At 44.6% G+C, this 19834-nt stretch overlaps 2 protein-coding genes across 5 annotated transcripts in view; one reads left to right on the top strand and one right to left on the bottom strand.

Moving 5' to 3' along the window:
* Positions 1 to 19834, top strand: part of AGO4 (argonaute RISC component 4) — a 234818-nt gene that overhangs the window by 50508 nt on the left and 164476 nt on the right. The window lies entirely within an intron of this gene.
* Positions 586 to 19834, bottom strand: part of KIAA0319L (KIAA0319 like) — a 33809-nt gene continuing 14560 nt past the window's right edge. For 2 of the 4 annotated variants that reach the window (XM_075522628.1, XM_075522630.1), the window contains 17 exons: positions 18153 to 18254; positions 17197 to 17294; positions 15919 to 16006; positions 14580 to 14672; positions 13761 to 13893; positions 12378 to 12606; positions 11174 to 11297; positions 10486 to 10618; positions 9439 to 9587; positions 8964 to 9115; positions 8635 to 8773; positions 8127 to 8286; positions 5791 to 5933; positions 5428 to 5550; positions 4796 to 4886; positions 4342 to 4433; positions 586 to 2324 (listed from right to left, as the gene is read on the bottom strand). In XM_075522628.1, coding sequence (XP_075378743.1) covers positions 2137 to 2324; positions 4342 to 4433; positions 4796 to 4886; positions 5428 to 5550; positions 5791 to 5933; positions 8127 to 8286; positions 8635 to 8773; positions 8964 to 9115; positions 9439 to 9587; positions 10486 to 10618; positions 11174 to 11297; positions 12378 to 12606; positions 13761 to 13893; positions 14580 to 14672; positions 15919 to 16006; positions 17197 to 17294; positions 18153 to 18254 — 2237 coding nt within the window. In that variant the 3' untranslated portion in view covers positions 586 to 2136. The remainder of the gene's footprint in view (positions 2325 to 4341; positions 4434 to 4795; positions 4887 to 5427; positions 5551 to 5790; positions 5934 to 8126; positions 8287 to 8634; positions 8774 to 8963; positions 9116 to 9438; positions 9588 to 10485; positions 10619 to 11173; positions 11298 to 12377; positions 12607 to 13760; positions 13894 to 14579; positions 14673 to 15918; positions 16007 to 17196; positions 17295 to 18152; positions 18255 to 19834) is intronic. The other 2 variants (XM_075522629.1, XM_075522631.1) reach the window with 2 other exon arrangements.

Below are 19834 nucleotides of genomic sequence, written 5' to 3'. Positions count from 1 at the left end.
AAGCACCAGCCCCAAGGACCGGAATCAGCGAGAGTCCAACAGCTCTCCTCTAACAGCACAAAACGCTTTCAGGCACAGTCCCAGGACCACATCCGATCGATCCCTGCAGCTTCAAAACCTCATTTTCTTGGGGTTTATTCATCTTGCATCCAAATGAAGGGAAACGCATGAGAGGGTGGCGTCACCCAAGAGTTAAATGTCTGGCCATCGTACAGCTCGCAACAGCGGCCGCAGCCAGCACTGGGCTGTGCCCCTCCGAGGCACGCCACGGGAGCATCCCCGTGTCCGCCATCCCCATGTGTGGTCCCAGGCGGGCTTGGAGGGAAGGAGCCGTTGGGAGAGCGGGTGCAGGAGCAGCCTGGGAAGGGGAAGCCTGGCTCGGAGCACCAGCTGCGCGCGAGACGGACGAGCCGGAGGGTGGCCCGTGCCGTGACGCAGACAAGCGAGAGGCAGGCCCCGTGCCTGGCGGAGTCAGGAGGGCACGAGGCTAATGCCTGGGTGCTCGGGAGAGCAGCAGGCTCCAGTGCTGGTGCCTGAAGAAGACAGCTGATTGCCCAGAAAAATAAACTTAGCAGCAGCCATGACTACATTCAGCGAGGGAACATTCCCTCGCATTCAATAGTGTTTAATCTTCATCTAGCTCAACACAAATCAGTAGTGCAGCAATATAAATACAACCGAGGAAGTTAAAGCCTTTTGGCTTTCATAGCTCAAAAGAAAAAAAAAGCCAATGAAACCAGTTTCCAGTTTTTAAATTAAACACAAAGAAAGGCAATAAACTGCCCACCCATCCACAGAGGAGCAGCGGCATCCTTCACACCAGCAAGAGGCTGATTTCTGCCCGAGGACAGGGGTGCAACTCATGAAAGCAGCACAGTGAGATAAAGGAGGGGGTATGGGAAGGGACCACCACACGCCTGCCCCCAGAGCCCCGGCAGCAGAGACGCGCGGCCACTTGCTGCCGGCACTCACCACGCGATGCCCTCGGGTACCGAGGGTTCCCTTTTCCACCGACTAAAGGACACCAAGTGCGTACTTTGCACCGCGTTAGGAGCACGCAGGGCTCTTCAGCCGCAACAACGTGAGGCCACTAAGCTGCCAGCCAGAGGGAGCAGCCAGCTGCTGGGGACTGAAGGTATCGACCCCTGTTTGTCTGGGTTGTGCAAATTTTAAGAACACCCCCCCCCCCCCCCCCCCCAGTATACAGTGTTTCATAACTGAGATACGGTTAATGTCCAGACTCAAGGACGGCCTGGCGACCAACAGAAGGTGCTGGGGCCACTGAACAACATCTCACAGCTTTGGAATTAAGCCAGACATTAGACACAGGTAGCAAAGGTGGGTGTCCCCTCCTGGCTCTGGTACCCAGCGGAGAGCTTGCTGCAGGAGGGGGTCTCCTAGCCCAGCCAATTACCACAGACAGGTCAGCTTTTCACATCTGAACAGGCACCGTGTCATCAACACTCCCAGTGAGAAAAGCCTGACAATAATTTAGAACAGCTACAAAACCCTCTCCTAACCTGCAAGCTGATGGAGTGTGACCATAGTGTTTAGATTCCCCCTCCTCTACACTCCAAAAGCAGCCAAGTGCATGTGAAAGGACAAATCTAAATTAAAACAGTGCTTAAACCATTAGGGAAGGTGGGAGTAAAAGAGAAGAAAGCTGTTCGACAGCAAAAGTAGCCCATGGTAGGCTACTGGAGCTTGAAGGGAGCTCAGAGCATAGCTCAAAGCACAGCCTTGACCTTCCTTCTCTAAGGAGCTCCCAAGACAAGCGAGCTGGACGTCCATGGGTGTTTCCTCTGCTGCAGTCTGAGGTGGGCTAGGAGGGTCCTGCACATTCACAGTCGCTCCAAGTGGTTCTGTCCTGCCGCTCTCCAGATGCCAGCTCTGTCTTTTCTGACGCTTCGCCTGGGGTTCACAGTTGCCTTCTCCTCCCTTTGATTCCCCTCGAAGTTCAAATTCAAGTACAACCAGTTTTAACTGAATGAAAAGAAACCCACAAAAACAAAGTTATTTTCTGTGAAACGAGTTAGCAGCGTTGTCCTAATCAAGCTGGCCTCCAAAGGCCCTTGTAGGATAGGGACGGGAGTGGCCTTTCCCACTGAGCCCCAGCAAAAGGCCACCTGAGGGGAGCTATAGGATTTCCTCCCTCTGGTTCTTGGGTTTGAGCATCACTTGTCCATTGCGCAAAGAGCCGTTCTGGCTACGGAGCAGTTTCCCTTTTTCACGGTCAGGCCACGTGAAGATGGCTTCATCGCTGTCCAGTTCAGACTCCGAGTGCATCAGGCTAGTGTTGAGGACCTGGGCTTTCTGTCTGCCACCTTTAAAGGAGAGAGATTCTCAGGTTAAAAATACTTTTAATACTGGCCAACCACCTCACCTTACTCCATTCCCCCTTTAAGTCTCCTCTTCCTATCATGTCAAAGGGGCAGCCTAATCAGACTTTCCTGTGTCTGTCACTTCTTCCCTCAAATGCTGAAGCCAAAGCGATCCTGTTTCAGATACTTCGGCATGAGAGAGGTCACAAAGACACTTTGAGATAGTGCAAAGCACAACAAACAGGTAGGAAAGCAAATTACGTTACCAGAAGGGGCTGTGAGTATACGTGGGAGCTTTGTCTTCCTGACCTTGCTCAGGGCATTGCCTAGAAAGCTCTCTGAGGGCTAATGGCTGTAGTAAAGAGAATATGCAGGTGTGCAAGGGAAGATCGCTGTGTTCTTACTACCCTCCCTACTCCCATCTCTGCCTCTCTTGCCTGCAAGGGAAGAGATAAATTAGTGGGGTGAATTTAGATTAATGCACAAGGACAGGAGAGAGACATTTACTGATATTGTCAGCAGAGGAAATATTTAAATTTAGCTTTTCCTTAATGGAGAAATGCAACATTTCCTCTGTTAGCAGAATGCTCCCTGGACATATCTAGCAGGGAAAAAGACTTTAGTCAGCAGCCAGTCTCGGAAGAAGCAAGATGAGTTTAGTTACCAGAGAGCAAACGGTTGAGGCACATTTGCTACAGACTGCAGAACAATGAGCCCTTTATTTAACAGTGGGGCTCTTCTGTGCGAGGTGACAGATGGTCAGATTAAAGCAGAGTTGGGTGTTGAGGGAGGAGAACACACACGGTTTTTCTTCAAGGGTATCCGTATTTGTGCAGTTGGGATGGCCTGGTTCTCAGAGGAATATCTGATCAGCTCTGTCGCTGCAATGCCCTCCAATGCTGCTGTTAGGCGCTGCTCACTTTGCTGGAACACCATTAAACGGGATAATACTAGGATGAGCAATTATTTTCCACTAGCAAACAAGGATCAGGGACTATTTTCCAGGCACGGTTAAAAGAACTCCTCCTCTAAACAAAACCAGGGCGCACACTCGTATTTGAAACGCGTATTTCAGCGGCGGAAGCGCTCCCCAGCATTCGGAGGGGCTGTGCTTTGCACACACGTTCCCACGTCTCCCCCCTTTCCTGGTCCGTCAGCAGGTGACCACGGCTCCCTTCAGGTATCAGATACAATTGCAGCAGAAACACTCCAGCTTGAAATAACTCAATGATCTTTGCAGAGCACCTGACAAGCACTCTCGAGGACAGCAATGCGGACAGGAAAATGCTGGCTAAGAACACTGAAGACAAATGACTGCCCTTCTGGAATGGGCTAACGGGCCTGCAGCCACACGGAGCACTGAGGACTTCATGGGTCTCCCCTTAAGATAAGCATCTGCTTCCTGGAAAAATTAGAGGATGAGCTAAAAGGTGAAACTTTCAGAGCCTGATGCTCACAAGGACAAGAATCAATAAATTTATGAGCAGGTCATTTGGGGTGTAAGAATACGGGGGCAGAAATAAACATCGCTCTCTCCAGGCTACGAGTACTTTCAGGTGTCCCCTTGCTTACTAGCCAAAGTCGATCAGTTTAGTGAAATGCTTAGTGATGCTGAATTCATGCTTTGCGGTAGCGGAAGGAACTGCATATTGGCAAGAAGCAAACTACCAGAACGCAGCAGAAAACTTTAGAGCAAGAGAAGTTATAGTCAACACATAGTTTTGGGCTTCCTGGATCGGGCCGGTCTCTGCACAGCTTACATGCATCCACTTCCTACTTCTGCAATAGGAAATGGAAACACCAGGACCAGGCCAGTTTCAGCCCCAGTTTCTAAACCAGAGAGTTAGATAACTTGACTAAATACCCTGTATACAGATCTGAAACAAGCTCTTAGATCTTCCGAGACTCATCTGTCAGTGCCTACCATCACGTTTGTTTCACTCTGATTTTTAGTCCACTGAGGAAGAGTGTTCTTAGTCAGCATTCTGGAAACGCTGAGCTCTTCCCTCTCATGTTTTACCTGCTTTGGGATTTGGTTTTAACTCCAGGCTTTCTTGATCCGTTGCATCCAAAATCTTGTATTTGCTTTTTCTTTTTGATTTTCCTTTTCGTCTAAAGGGGAAGAAAAGGAATTAAGAGGCAGGCCATTTCTAAAAAAGCCAGAAGAAAAAAAAACAACTCTGATCTTCAAAGCTAGAGTACTTGCTTATTTCAGATTATGTTCGTATCAGAAAGCAAAACATTAAAAACCTTGCTTTAGTTGCACATTTATAGGCTAATCCAAATCTCGCTTCTTAACTGAACCCAGAGTTCTAGGACTTCAATGTTTCACTTGAAACACTAAATGACAAAAACTAATATCCCAGGGCTAAACAGATGACCTGCTGGGATGACGGGTTTGAATCTTTCACCTCCTAATGCAGCTACTTGGCTATGAAGCACTGATACAGTGGGGGTTACGGCCTCAGTCCCACCTCTTGCAACAGCAGATCACCATCCAGGATAAGATTCCAAAGGCAACCACAATGACGAAAGATGCAATGATCACATACAGCACACTCCACTCTGAAAGCAAAACACCCCAGAGATAAAGACGTTTTGGCACCTCATACAGTTGACAGTGTGCGCTTTAGATGACTATTCTTGAGAAAGAAAAAGAAAGGCCTGACCCTTTGCAGAATTAGAGGCTAGCATCCATCACTGGCAGCACCACTAACTCACCTACGGAAGCCAGGGGCTTGAGATCCAGTGTGCGGACTCGCTACACAAGGGCATTTTTCAATGTCTGTTGATTTATAAAATTTGCTTTCCTGTGGCAGGAAAGCCTCTGTAGGGGCACGACAGAAAGGTGTCATTTATACACCTCTTGAATGGACTCAGCTCTTATTGAGTGTTCACCGAGAGGGTCTGAAGAGGAGTCGCTTCCCTATCAAATATCGCCTGCTTAGAAGGTACGTGCAGTGAGACCAGGGCAGGGACTCGCTCCTTGTGTGAGCATCATGTCAGAGATACTGGGAGAAAGCAGGTACCTGTTACTCTGCCTACCCTGGGTTTCAAAGACTGTTTGCTTTCCAAAGGTGAACAATCCCAGAGAGGTTGCACGTACCACAGTTGCTTTCGCCGTCCCCCATCTGCACCCTGACGAAGTTCTCCATCCAGAATGGGTCACAGACACAACGCTTGGTGAAGGAGTCGCAGCGTCCATGCTCAGAGCAGTTCAGCTGACACGCTAGGGACCAAAACCAGCAAGGTGAACTAAATGACTCGCACGTGAGGCAAAAATGGGACAGTATAGTTCAACACGGTCAACCCCCGTAGGCTCCAACTTTAACCTTGTCACTCTGTAGTTCATCCTCTTAGCTTAGCCGTAATCACAAGCAGTAAGAAGTGCAAACGTAAGCACTTAGGCCTCATGCCAAATTAAAAAGTCCCACTCCACTAACAACGTAACACAGTGATTCTTACTTACTGACTGTGTTAATTTCTAATGCCCGGAAGATGAGGAAGTCTGACTGTTGTTTCCGTAGCTCGTTTTTTAGCGTCCAGGCTACCTCTCGTCCTTTGAATATCTGATGGGGTGGCTGGTTCTGTACAAAAAACACCATCTTCGTGCTGGAAGTCAGACAAAAATGATTATCTGCTGCTTCTCCAAACATCAGGCAGAGCGCCATTCTCCCCAGTCTGTCATTAGAGGAACTTATTCAGAATCCCAAGTTTATTTAAAGACCAGAGTTCTGTCTCCATCTTGGAAGCAATAACATTAGACCTGGTCATACAGTAGAAAACCCTTTGGGACATCTGCTCCATCCATATTTTCAAAGCTAGGGCTGGACTGTTCTTGAGTTTGCTAATGGTTTTCTCAAGTCTCGTTTCAAACATCATCAAGCACATCTTTGCACGTTCACACTAACTATGCAAATCCCCAAACTTTAAGGTCCTGACATTTGCATAATCTCCTCCCTCACTGTGGGATCCTTAGACCTTACTAAACGTGGAACCTGGGGACTCATTCAACTGCTCGGCACAGAGCTCCAGCAAGAGAGAAGGCAGTGAAGGTTTACAATCTTTTGCAAAGCTTAGTTTGAATGCGCAAAGCGTTATAGCCAGAAAAAAGCATGGGTGTAGAGGATACTGTATTCTGCACCTTTTATTGCATTAACTTTACGATAGAAGAACTTGCTCCCCTAGGCTTGCTAGCCTTGCAGAACCCCGCGTATCCTTCAGATTCACAAAAGGATGCATGGATGTTTCAGATTTATTATTACCAGTGAGCCTATGAGTCAACAGGATATTAGTGAAGCCCTCAGAGTTATGTGAAAAAACAGCAGCTGGGGGAAAATGGTATTTTTTAAACAGTACAAGTTACTTAGATAGTTGAGGCAAAAGTGGGATCTTAAAGCCATCTGTCAGAAAATAATTTCTGCTCTTTTATAACACTTCCCACTCTTTTGTCTACTTAATAAACATATAAACAGATGAAGCATTAATTACAAGAATCCCTTACTTGCCTTACTTGGTGAAGAACGGTGGCAACTGGCCTGGTCATGGCAGAGACAGAAAGGTAATATTACAACAGAAAGTGCTGGCTCTTCTGTTCTGAGCTCTTTAGGTTTGCATGGACAATGAATTCTGGTTTTACTGCTACAGCAGGCAACGTGCACACGAAAGAATCGATACATTACTGAACTCAGGGAAGTCTAAAGTGTAACTGCAGATTTATTGCTGACTTGCTGCATGACTTTAAGCATGTCCCTTAAATCTTTTCCAGTGTTTTATCTACCTTAAAACTACTCCACTTTCAGTACAAATTAAGTGCAATATTACACTTATTTCAACAGATTACCTCTCTGCCCTTGATAAGCTTGTTGCCATACCACTCACACGCATGTTCGGGCATCCTCAAACACACCTACAGTAACGATGGACTGCCGTTAGTACGGAGACACATGTAGCTGTTGCTGTGACAACGCTACAGCAGCAGTCGCTGAAGTTTTCTGCAGAACAGTGAATTTCCCAGACCAGCCATTTGTGTAGAGGTGGAAAGCTAAACTCGATCAGGTACTGTGATGCCAAAGCAGCATGGCCAGGATCCAGCTGGGCCAAACCATCCCTTCTATGACTTGCTGGTTGCTGTACTTGGGGCTGAGCAACATTGTCCAGGCAGGTGACGTGACCCTGACCTACAGCCTTGCCTATAAGCAAACTTCCACTTGTTTAGAAGAGACCAGCTGTAGTTTACAGTAAGCTAAATAGCAATCAAACCCAAGTTTTCCTTATCTCTTCAAACAAAAATTATGCTGGTTTTCAACATTTTATTTTACATTGAATTGAAGCTGATGTAGTTTTATATTAGCTTCACTGCCTGCACAAAGTTGGCATGCAGGCTACTGCTAAGGGGATTGCTACACCACCACCTCTGGCGCGGCGTCAGTGTTTCACCAAACTGCGCCTGTACCAAGCCCCATGATTTGTCCAGTTATAAGTCAGGGCTGTAGAACATCCTTCAGATAGTCTTCACAATTTTCAAAACCATATCAGATTAGTTCTTATTTTACAGATTTGCGGGACAAAGACATTAGCAGCAGAAAACAGCTTTTGAGGACAACGCAGCATCTCCACAGGGGAAAGAAACCCAAGACCTGCTTGGCAACACACCTTCTCTGACCTGAGCAAGCAGGAATATCCATTTTAAGCAACATCCCCCCATGTTCCGATCGTCCAGTCTGCTTTCCAAAATAAAGCAGCCCTTGGTTTACTAAACCCTCAAGAAATCCCCCTCCACGTACACTCACAGATGAACCCTACCTTTGTTCGGTGTACGGCTGGATCTTCTGCACAGTAATATCCGAGTCGAGGACCCCCAGCAGAACGCCTATTTGTCGGATAAACATGCCCTTCTGCCTCTCAGTCAGCTGGCTGACATTAACATCCAGAATTATCTCCACAAGGTTATTTTTCCTAGGATCTAGTGAGAATGTAGATAATACAGACCTTTAGAACTTCTATTTAACAGTCTGGGTACAAGTCAGGTTTCTAGTATCTTTCAAAAATGTTTCTGCTTTGAACACAAAAGTAAAAATCTCAGCGTAGGGAGGGATACAAGTCTATGACTTTCACAGGTAAGGCAAGCAGTAAGAGTCAGCCCCCAAGAACCACATGCAAATACAATCACATCCCCCAAAACTTTTGACCTTCTACAGTTCTGAGCTGGACTAGACTACACACTTTATCTCAGCACATTGTATCCAGGCAAACAGAGGCCTTGCTAGCGCACTGTAGGCAAATGTGGTACAGCACAAAAATCCAGACTGACCAGGTTTGACTTCCACCGTGGTCCTTTCCACGTCACTCTCTCCTTTGGCATCTGTTACTCTGAGGTGGAATATGTAGGTCCCTTCTACCAGATTGGACAGGAGAAGGACAGGATGATGGTCTGAATTATTTAAGACTTCCTGGAAGGCAGAACAAAACAGGCATCAGGAAACAAAGGATCAAACTAGCATGATACATCATCATACTTAAGGTTATCACTAAAAGGTAGCAGGTGCAACGATCAGCTTTATATTTCCTCAGGAGCTGTCGACACTACCTCTCACTGACTTTCGTGATGCTGCGGACTGCCGTTTAAAAAAGAAACCTCACCCCAGCTGCAGGGCTCCCCTCGTCCCGGGTCCACAAGTAGCTGACAATTCCCTTATCATCAGAGGACTTCGATCCATCCAACTCAGCTGTATTTGTGGGCAAGGTGATGACAACATTACCAGCAATCTTTGCAACTGGCGGCTTGTTTATCTCTAAGCAAACAGAAAGAAAGCAGTTGGAGAAAAATCTGGTAGTGCCCAACCAAAAACTACTGCATTAGATCTCCACTGTAACCCAGAAATCCCTATCTAACCCTGGGGGAAGCGAAGGGAAATTGCATACTGCGGGATTCAGCTGAAGATACTGTTCCCCCAGAAAAGGGAGGAACAGACTGACTTAGAGAAGGCCATTTCACTGCTCTCCACATTATCTTTCACCCATTCCTTACTCTTACTTTGCCTCTGAAACACAGGTTTTGCTGAACTGCTCAGAGATAACCTGCGTTTCAGGCAGCTCTGCTCATGGCTGGACGTACCTTCTTTGACAATGACGTTGACCGAGCTCTGGCTCTGCAAGTTCCTCTCATCTTTAACTGTCAGAGTAAACTCATATGTCCCAACCTGAAGGCCTGTTACAGTGGCAATGCTGCTGTTAGCATTCTCCAGCTTGACGCCATCTGGGCCCCTAACCAAAGCATAAGAGGATCAATTTAAACTTTGCATACACCACAGGAGCTAGCCTCACACCACACAGGAGGCTCAAGCTCAAGCAGGGTTTATGGACATGCAAATAGACAGTTGCCTGGAAATACAGAGTCCATGACAAAAAGCAAAATTATTTTCTCCAGTTACAGCAAGATAATTAAAAGAGTAAGTGCAACATTCAGAACAAAACACAATTTCTGGTGGTTTAGTGTTTTGGTTATTTTTAAACCAGGGGAGCACTGATACCAGCATTTAAGTAGGGTTTACAAAAAGTGGTACCTTCAGCAAAATTGACTCCTGTGAACTGCACAATAAGCCAATTTCTTAAGAGAATGTATAGAGCAAAAATAGTTCCTTCATTTATAAGAGCTTTGCACACACTTTGCATTAGCAAACAGAAAAAGCTACTGCAAGTTGCTCACAGGCTTTTTCCTGCATTCCCTAAGCATTTCAGGGAATTTAGAGTCTGAAGAAAGCATGACAACAAGAAGAGAAGAACACTGCCTCATTCAAACATACTGCAAAAGGATCAAGTTAGAAGGCCCTGCTGTTATTTGATTACAAGAGTCAGTCCCTTCATACAGCCAAGACCACATTACACTGCTGTGATTTGAACACGGCCGGTCTCCTTTACATGCCACAACCACGCTGAGAATGGGAATCAGGCCTCGAGATGAAGGCAAAGGTATTTCTAATGCTCGAACGAAACTCCACGTCTCTCCAATTACACATAAATCCTTGTCTCATTCTAGTCACTGGTAAAGCTTGTCAGGCCCGATGTGAGCAGGATTTAACACAAGGGAGGTATGTGGGGGTGTGTCTTGTTTTAAATGAAAGACAGATACTTGCGTAAGAACAGTCTGGAAGATGATACACACCGTGTTTTTTCCCAAAGAAAGGAGACTATCTTCTGGTCATCTGAGCTCTTGCTGCCATCTAGAGTGGTGCTGTCCACAGGAAGAGTCAATTCTTTATCTGGACCAGCATCCGCCTTTGGGGGCTTATTGTTCTCTGAAAAAGGATTCCAATATTTTTCATACACATGCCATAAAAGGTAGAGCTTAAAATCCCAGCATTAAAAAGTTTCTCCATGATCCCTAGTATACTTCTTGCCTGTTATCTCAACCTTGTACTCCAAGAAAGTGAGGTTAAAAGCAGTTAAGAGCAGTGTTTCATTCACACATCTACAGTAAAATGAGAATTAAATCTAGGAGTTCTGATTTTTGCTCTCATTCTCTAAGCATTACTCCACTTTTCCTGCTCCTGTCCCAGGACCAAGCACTGTGGGCAGAGACAGCTGCTTGGGAACACAATCCTGCCATTATGGTGGGATAATGTCAATTAGACTACATTGTGTAAAATAAGAGAACAGCCTAGAAAGGCAATATTCCCAGAAACTTTCTTCTTTTGTTTATCATCAATATACCAGCCCAGAATGGTCCTAAACTAGAGCAGCCTTTCTGAAAGCAACACAAAGCTACCATAAGATCTAGAGTACGTTGACAGATTGATGCTCGCCTCTAACCCCTGGAATGGAAGTGCCAAAAGCAGCTAAGGGCAGCTTACCTGGCTGGACTATCACAGTGACCTCTGCAGTGGACTGGTGCCCAGCAGAATCAGTCACTATTAGCTGGTAAGTGTAATCACCTTCTTGCATTGCAGAGAGCTGTAACACCGGTGTCCTCACCCCCTTTGAGAAAACATATTCATGTATTAAGAACAAACCTTACACAGATTATGATAGACCAGAAGATTCTGCTTCTAAAACAACTATTATTGGCAGATTCTAGGGGCTTATTAACAACTCCTGCTATGGTGCCAGAAGTCTGTGCCACTTAAGCATGCAAGGCACTTACAACTAAATTTATGCACAGCAACAAGGACACTGTTGTGGAACGTATCAAGAGTAATGCCATATAGGTGTTCAGAGCTTTTGAGATTCAATAGTTAGCAACTCAAGCAAAACCTCTGGGGAGCCCTGTGCAAACTACATACATTGTGAACCTGATTCATGGACTTTCGTATTCCATAAATCTGACAGTAGTAATAATCTTTAAAAGAAAAATGATGACATGGAAACAAGTTCCAGCTTTTACTGTTTCAGACAGAGGAGTGTCTGGCCAGTATCAGCAAAGTTTAGACTCCAAGGTTCAACTCAAAAGATCCAGTCCGTTGTGTTTGCCCAGCTTAGGAAATGCATGACCTGGCACAACGGGTTATCCTGTGCATCTAAATGCCATCCTGACCGATAGTTACCTAAAAGATCACACAGTCTGGCTTCCACACCTGCTCATAGCACTTAAGCATCCCTATTATACCATCATTGATTTAGCTATCACTGAAGTTCTGAGAAGTCAGCAACGGAAGAGAGAAAGAACACGCTTCCCTAGCAGCCACAGAGGCTACAGTGAGATATATAGGTGTGATCAAGTTGTGCTGAGACCTGTTGCATGGGACATCAGAATCCAAAGCCATCAAGTTCCCATCTGTCTCAATCCTCCATTCTTGAGCTGTATTTAAGTATTTCTTGAGAAAACTGCATTGCTCAAGAAAGCAAACAGGATGCCAGTGAAAACCTGTGGCTAGACTGGTGCACCAGCTCAGCCACTAAGCCAACACCACCTTCATGTGGATTTAGTTTTAAGTATATACTTAATCATCACAAGCTTGCTCTGTAGGATTATAAGAAACATTTGCTAACAGTCAATTAAAAATGATTTGATTATAGAAGAATGCCAGCTAGTGAGTAATCCAGGAGACCTGCACTGACCTGCATCTCCATCACCTTTCCTTTGCTGTTAGGACTGAGCAGCCACTCATAGCTGACAATGCTGTGATCATCGGTGCTCTGATTCCCGTAGAGGGTGATGGAGTTCTGAGGCAGGGTGATCACTTGGTTTGGACCCGCATTTGCCACTGGAGGATAATCCACTGCTTTGTTCACAGTCAAGTTTGCAGTGGTGGAGTTGCTGGCACCATCTGAGTCCACTACTGTTAGACTGAAGAGGGGAGGGGAAAAAAGGAAAAGTGAAAGCAGTGAAGAGCCACGATTATCAAAGCTGAATACAAAACACTGGCTGGAGTTAATGGAAGTGCAAAAGAAGAGTTAGAAACTTAAGACACTTTCAAAGACAGGATAGTAATTTTTTTTCAGGAGTGAAAAAAACCTACGGTTTGATGCAACTGTGCTTTTTGTGAATCAAAACTTCCCCCAAATGCCCAATTATCAGCCTCAAAGCAATGCAAGAAATTCAAGTCACATCTATGCCTCACTTGAAATCTACCAAATACTTCCAAGATATAACTGTGCTAGTGAAAGACCATCAGCTTTCACACAGACAGTTGTGGTGGAAAAGACCTCCCAGAGTACGACGCTGCCTCCCAACAGAAGACGCTCGTTAACATGGACACAGAAGTTCATTACTAACCCACACGTGGCCTGAACACAGTATGCCTCCTCAGGTAGGCTAGTACCGCTAAACAGAACTTCTTTTTGCTAAGTCTAGATCTGAACATTGATCTGATTAGTTTGTATACCAACTGCTTAAGAGGAAAACAATGTTCAGTTATAGGTACTCAGGTTTATTTTATTTTAAATAGATCTGCTGATGCAGTGCATGGACATCACACCAAAATGCAGACCAAAGGAAAAACACAGAACAAACATGGAAGTAAAATCAGCTACTATCTATTACTCAGGTACGTGCAGAAAGCCATTAGGCCTCATTCACTTATCTGGGACAAACATATTGCATTTAAAAAGTGGATTTAAAGACTGCATTTCTTCCTAAGCTTTTACCCAAACAGTTTAGATTTAACATTTCAAGAGACATTTTGTAGTGCTGGCAGACCATACATTCTCTTCTGCCATCATCTTAAACCAGTGCTAAAGCTTAAGAATAAGAAGTAGCTGGATAGCTTATCTCTTCTGAAGTGAAAAGCTATGAAACTACCTGGGGGGGGAGAGGGGGGGGGACGGACAGAGAGAGAGAGAGAGAGAGAGAGAGAGAGAGAGAACATCACAAATAGAGTTCTCTCTCTGTTGTGGTTTTTGTTTGTTTTTTGTTTTTTAAACCAGACTAACACTTCAGGAGTCTTGTACATTTTACTCTTAAGGGATGAGAACTGATCAACTCTTCCAGGTATAACCTACCTGAACGTGTAATTCCCGGGTACCAGGTTGGTCAGCGTCAATATGGCAGTATCGCTAGAAACTTTTTCCTCCCGCAAAGGACCCTTCAGTTCTTCCCAGTGATAGCTGACAATTCTATCATCATCAGTGCTTTCTGTTTCAATTACAGAAGAAAATGCACATACGAGGAGTTAGAAAACGCTGCTTCACAACACCCAGATATTCAGTCCCCCAATTCAGTGCTGGGCTTAGCGGGCAAAGGCATTTTTGGTCCCAGCCCAGAGGTCTCTATTATGCTCAGATACCCAAACCACATGCTCTCCTCTACCCTGTTTCACAGGTATACTCGAACACCCTGCAATTAAAGGTTTGTATGTGTGCTGGGGGAAGATAAAAAACCCCAAATAAAAAACACTAACAAAATAATACTAGTTGGGGGAAAGACAACCTGAACATATTTAAAGAAATTCCTGAAAAGCTCTAGCGTGGGCCAGGATCAGTAAAGGTGGTGCGTTAGCTAACTAACACATTTGAAGCTTAATGCAAGAGGCCAGTGATTTTGACTGACAGTAATTTTTTTATTCTAAGCAGCAACCTCTAGAGCTTTTCCTTTTTTAGGAGATTGGCTCAGGCCACTGCCCTTCAAAAGGGAAACATGGAGAGGTGCTGTCATGTGCGTATTCCCCTCTCCTGGCAAGAGAGGCTGATTCTTTTCACTGAAGTGTGTTTGATAGTGCCACAGCCAGTTCCTCTTAAACTTTATCTGAAGGGCCAGCCCAGAACCAAACTCAGAGAAACCAGGCTTGCTAGACTACTGCATTTAAAACCACAGGTACTCACGGCTGCCATCAATAACAGTTGAAATGGTTGGCAATGAAATCTCCTGGAACTGTGGGGACACGATGGCAATGGGAGGCTTATTCACCCGAGGCTCTGCAAGGACACCCGAGCTGTTACAAAGACATCTACAGGCAGATCACGATAAAAAGCCCCGGCCAAGGAACTGTGCAAAACTACTCTGCCTTTGTGCGCCAGGAGTAGGAAGCAGAATACATATTGCACATCCTCTTCCCTCTCCCCAGCCTTATCTACACCCTCAGTCCTGCAGTAAGCGAGTCCAGAAGAGGAGTCCAAAGTGTGGAATTGCTGTGCCACACAGCTCCAAGACAGCCACCGATCAGACTGACTGCAGAGAACTGCACAATCAATGACAGTGATTCATGCTTTCAGCAAGTTATACACCAATGTGGGGAAACAGTGCTAACAAAAGGAATTTAAAAAAACAAGGAGGTGAACTGCCACAATAGTGCTCTGGAAATGGCTGCACTGCATCAGTTCCCCCATACTGGGTCAAGCATTCAAGCACTAACAGAGCAGCACCTAGAGCTTCTTGCCAAAGTTTGGCTGCTGCTCTGAAAAATGAATGATTTTGATGCATGCTGCCAGCTGCAGATTCACTGCTTATAAGGAAATGATCAGCAACAGCATCCAGAAGACCAGTCACACACTCTCGCTAATTTAGGGAGTGCAAGAGCACTTCTTTACCCACAAAGGTTGTAGAAAAAGTCTTGCCGAAGTGTGCAAAATAAAGGGGTTTTTTGCATAAAAGGAGATGCAGAACCTGTGGTTGCCTCTTCGCACAGGCCATGTAACAAGTGAGAGCTGGTGAGACAGTCAGCGCAAGCTACTGTATCTACACCAGCTCATCTGCAAACCATGTCTTACAGTAAGGAATGAGCTTTGACCTCACCTGCCTGTGGTTGGGAATGATATTCTTTACTGGATAGGGAAGAAAAGAACCTCCAAAGGAGCTTCAAAGCTCTGGCTTCCCTTCATTTTTTGCTCCTGCTGCTATAAGCTTTTTACCCGGCTACAGCTAGTTCTTATTGAAGCAGTGGCCTTCCAGGGCGAGGCATTTGCTAAGCACTTTTGTATCAGTATTCCAGCTCTTTTCCTGAGTGGTTGGCCTGCATGCAGTACAGCAGAAATAGCTACGTGTATTAGCAATAGTTTCACATCTCAGGAAATGACTTAATACACATACATATATACTGAGTTCACAGCACAACGAATTTTCACTACGTTAAATCAGGGTCCAGCCAAATAAGCAAAACACCATGACAGCAGTATCGGACACAGATGAAGTTAAGAAAAGATAGATACAATTCCGCCAACTCACTTGGATTCACCGTTACATTCACGTAACCCTCTCCACGTGCGTTTTCCCCATCAACGACGACTTTGAATTCATACAGACCAACAGTAAGCTGGGTGTAAACACAAAAGATTATTTACCTTCAGGATGGTAGCACCTTGTCGGGAGCTATTAGAAGGTCAAGTTACCATGCTTTGGCACAGTAGCACATCAGCGGCATAAAACACAGGCAATTATGCTTCAACCTATGCATACACAGCAAAGGATGGTTTCCACGCCAAAATGGTATTATGCGTCTTTTAGTTTACAATGGCTATGCAGAAACCAAAGACTAATATGCCTTTCTACCACAGGTGCCACAGGATTGTCAGTCAAGCTTTATTTTCTAGCAACAATAGGCAAACAGAAGAGAGGTAACAGAGATTAGTTCAGGTTGTCTGGCCACAGGAATCTGTACTAGCAGACTGCATTTGAGATGAGAAAGGCTGCATGTAAGAGAAGAAAATCTCTTCTTGTGTGTTTTTACAATGGAAAGTATTTCTTCTCTTCCTTCTAGGTGACATGAGTCAGGCAGTCACCCATTCATCGTTCACTGTTGAACCAAGATGAGAGGCAAAGGACCAGGTGCTGGACAACAATCATGGTATCCAAAAGGCTGAAACCCTGACAGAGATAGCCACACTCCTCTTGAAGGGCTTTTATCTGCATGATATTGTGACTAAAGCCTGTGGATTTTTTCCCTGAGTGCAGCAGAACCCAAGATGCTCAAAGGAATGTCTCAAATACAGAACTGTATATTCACACAATATTTAAAGCCATTCCCTTGTTAAGAATCGCCACGTGCAGAAACCAGCAATCTTTTCACTGCTAGAGCTTGTCTAAAAGCAGCAGGCAGGGACGTGCTACGAGGTACTGCACAGTTCTCGTTAATGGAACCAGCAAGTCCCTTTATCAGTGGGTAGTACACGGCTTCAGACCTAAACAGACCACCACACTGCTTCAGTAGCAGAAATATTCTCAGCCCTTTGTTAATGTTAAATTGTGCCATTTGTATAGCTTGACACACTGCTTGTAGGCAGCTTTTTAAATCCTGAAATCAATTTCTTCTTTCCCTCATGCCAGATCAACCTCCTTTTTATAACAGACTTAGAAGAGGGCTTGCAGTCAAATGTTGGCTGCCTGCCCATCATGCAATTTCCTATTCATCCTGAAATCACATACGAGTCTTTCCTGGCTGCCAGGGTCCCCGTCTTCTCCACTTGGCATTTAACACAACAGGATACGAAGCAGCAAAAGCTTTACCTTAGATAACTTAAGGGTCTGGGAGTGCTTCCCTTCCATTTCTCCACTGTAGTCTTTTGGATGAGTAATCAATTCCCACTCAAAGGAATAAGTGGTCCCTTAAAAGAAAAACCAAAAAGGTCCAGACATTAGTTTTTAAAAGACTGCCTTTCTGCCATGCTAAAGAAAAGCAAAGGTATTAAACATTTACAAGGCACATTCTGCTGCACTATGGAGAAATGAAACAGCTTGGAATTTGGGCTGCAGCTTTTTGGGAATACACCCAGGAAAAAAGACAATCTGCTTCTAAACACATTTACTCTGGAGCCAAAACCCATCTTTCAGCCTCAAAGGCATTAAAGAGCTTTGGAACAATCACAGCTCCAGGATAAGAGAGAAAAGTCTTATCATACCCTCAAATCCTGCCGACACAACATAATGCCAGTTTTTGAACAGGAATGCATCTATCCCTGTTGCTGCACAACATGTAACGTGCTTGCCTCTCCTCTGCAGTCTCCCACTGCCATTGTGGACAGAGCTATAGATATGAACTTTACAAATACCTGTGAACGATTTGCATGATGAAATGAGGAGCGTACAGAAATGTGTTCCTCAGCATGTCAACCCCCAAATCAGATTCCAATTCACCAAATGAGAGATCACTTGCTAAGACAGCTTGTCACCTATCAGTAAATATCACAAACACATGCTGAAGATCCACTGATTCCTCACATACCACTTTAAGAATATGCCGTCTCCCAAATCTAATGACTTTGTGGCACTTTCAATGCTTTTTGTGTCTTGCTATTTTCTGAGAGAGGCAGCATGAGGTAATAGCACAGGATGAAAAATCTCTACAGGAAAGTGTTCTCTGACAAAAGACATTTTCAAGATTGTCCTTAGTTAATGCTGTATATAATGCCTATTTGCCATTTCACCATCACGAGCCCTTAGCAGAATTCCCAGGGAAGCCTTACGAGGTGGTGGTTCAGGAAGCACAAACGCATTCAGCTGAACTTCATTCTTTGGCAGGGTCACTTCGACGCTGTCTCCAGCGGAAACTACCAGCTCCTTCATAACTGTGAGGGAGAAACACAGAATTGAAAAAGGAACAGGAAAAAAAAATTAGATATATAAATAAAAACTGCCTTGGCTTCAGAGCTGTGGAATAAAAACCAGCTACAAATGGCTGTATTTTGTAAACATCCCATCACTCAATATAGCTCCCGTTTCAGGTTTCGCTCTCATTGTTAATGGAAAGCACTAATGGGGTTTTACAATTTTAAGGCAAGCCCAAAATTACTCAGTCATCCCTCTCTGTTTGCAGATACTGTGCAGCTCCTGCTCCTTTTCTAAAGAGCTGAAACGCGACCCCCGGGCCCTGTACGAGGCAATCTGTTCACCCCGGTCCAGCAGCATGGGAAGGGTTTTACCTGACAGGTTTTCGGCAGAGAACCCAGCTGCAGTCTCATGGTACAGCAAGACAAACACTGCTATTTACCAAACTGCAATTTCAGATCTTCACAAATACATGAAGAATCCACGGTATTTCTTTTTTGAAAAACTGCCTGGGGGCTAAGAGATTTTTTTTTTAAATCTGCATAGCTACCACACCGAGTATGGGAACTCAAAATACAAACCTGTTCCTTGTATTTATATTTTCTTTTCATCCCTTTCTTAAGACTTTTCTTGCCATTCCATTTCAAATAAATTGACAGGTAGTTTGTTTTTAAAGACTATTGGGTAAAGTCTCGAAAACTATGGCCGGTGACTTTTTTTTTTTCCTGCTTGTTATCTACATTAAGATGGACAGAAAGTTGACTGCATTTCTTAAGAGTACCTCTTGGTCTCCTCATCCTCCTCTTCCCTCCCCATTTGCTTTCTTTTTGTCTTTTTATTATCAGGCCTGCGAATTATGCATAGAAAACAAGAATTAAAGTTGCTTTACCCTAGTTTGTCCCTGTCAAAGACAATGTTTCAGAGATCTGCACAAAAAATATGGGGAAAATGTCATTAAACATTTAGCCTTTCTTCCATCTGTTTATTAGCTACTGGAATTAACCAGTTAACTAATAAGAAAACAAATTCATCAAATTCTTTTTCTTCCCCTCTGAATTACTCCAGGTCCTGGGATATTACAACTCCATCGGTCTTTCAGCTGCAAAGAGTTCCAAGGCAAAAAGAAATCTGATCTCAGTAGGAAAAAAACCAACAAACAGACAAAAAACCCCAAAAGCCCGCTTGGAAAAACTACCCTTCACGTCATCTTTGTGTTATTTAGCAAAACAAGGAGGCCCTGGCTACGTCACTTTTCCCAACACAAGCCACTGAAGACATTTAAAATATATTTTCCAGTTTTAGCTGGGGTAAGCCTTTAAAAAGAATACTAACTTGTTAACACAAGCATCCAATGAGCTTCCTGCCAAAAATGTCTTTGGATGCAGCGTTTCCTTTACACTTTCCATTTGTTCCCTTGTAAGGGAAAGGAACCCTAAATTCAAAAGAAATTCAGCTGCGAATACTTCAGCAAACTGGATTAACTGAATTCTGAGATATCACGCAACCAGTATATACCATTCAATGTACGTACACATTGAATGGTGTATACTAATGGCCTGGGTGAGTTAACAGAGCTGTCCAAAGTGCGTTTTGGCTTTTA

This window comes from Mycteria americana, chromosome 21, assembly GCF_035582795.1.
Source record: "Mycteria americana isolate JAX WOST 10 ecotype Jacksonville Zoo and Gardens chromosome 21, USCA_MyAme_1.0, whole genome shotgun sequence".
Taxonomy (NCBI): Eukaryota; Metazoa; Chordata; class Aves; order Ciconiiformes; family Ciconiidae; genus Mycteria; species Mycteria americana.
Note: the sequence above shows the minus strand (reverse complement) of the source record. Positions and strands in the feature narration are given on the sequence as shown.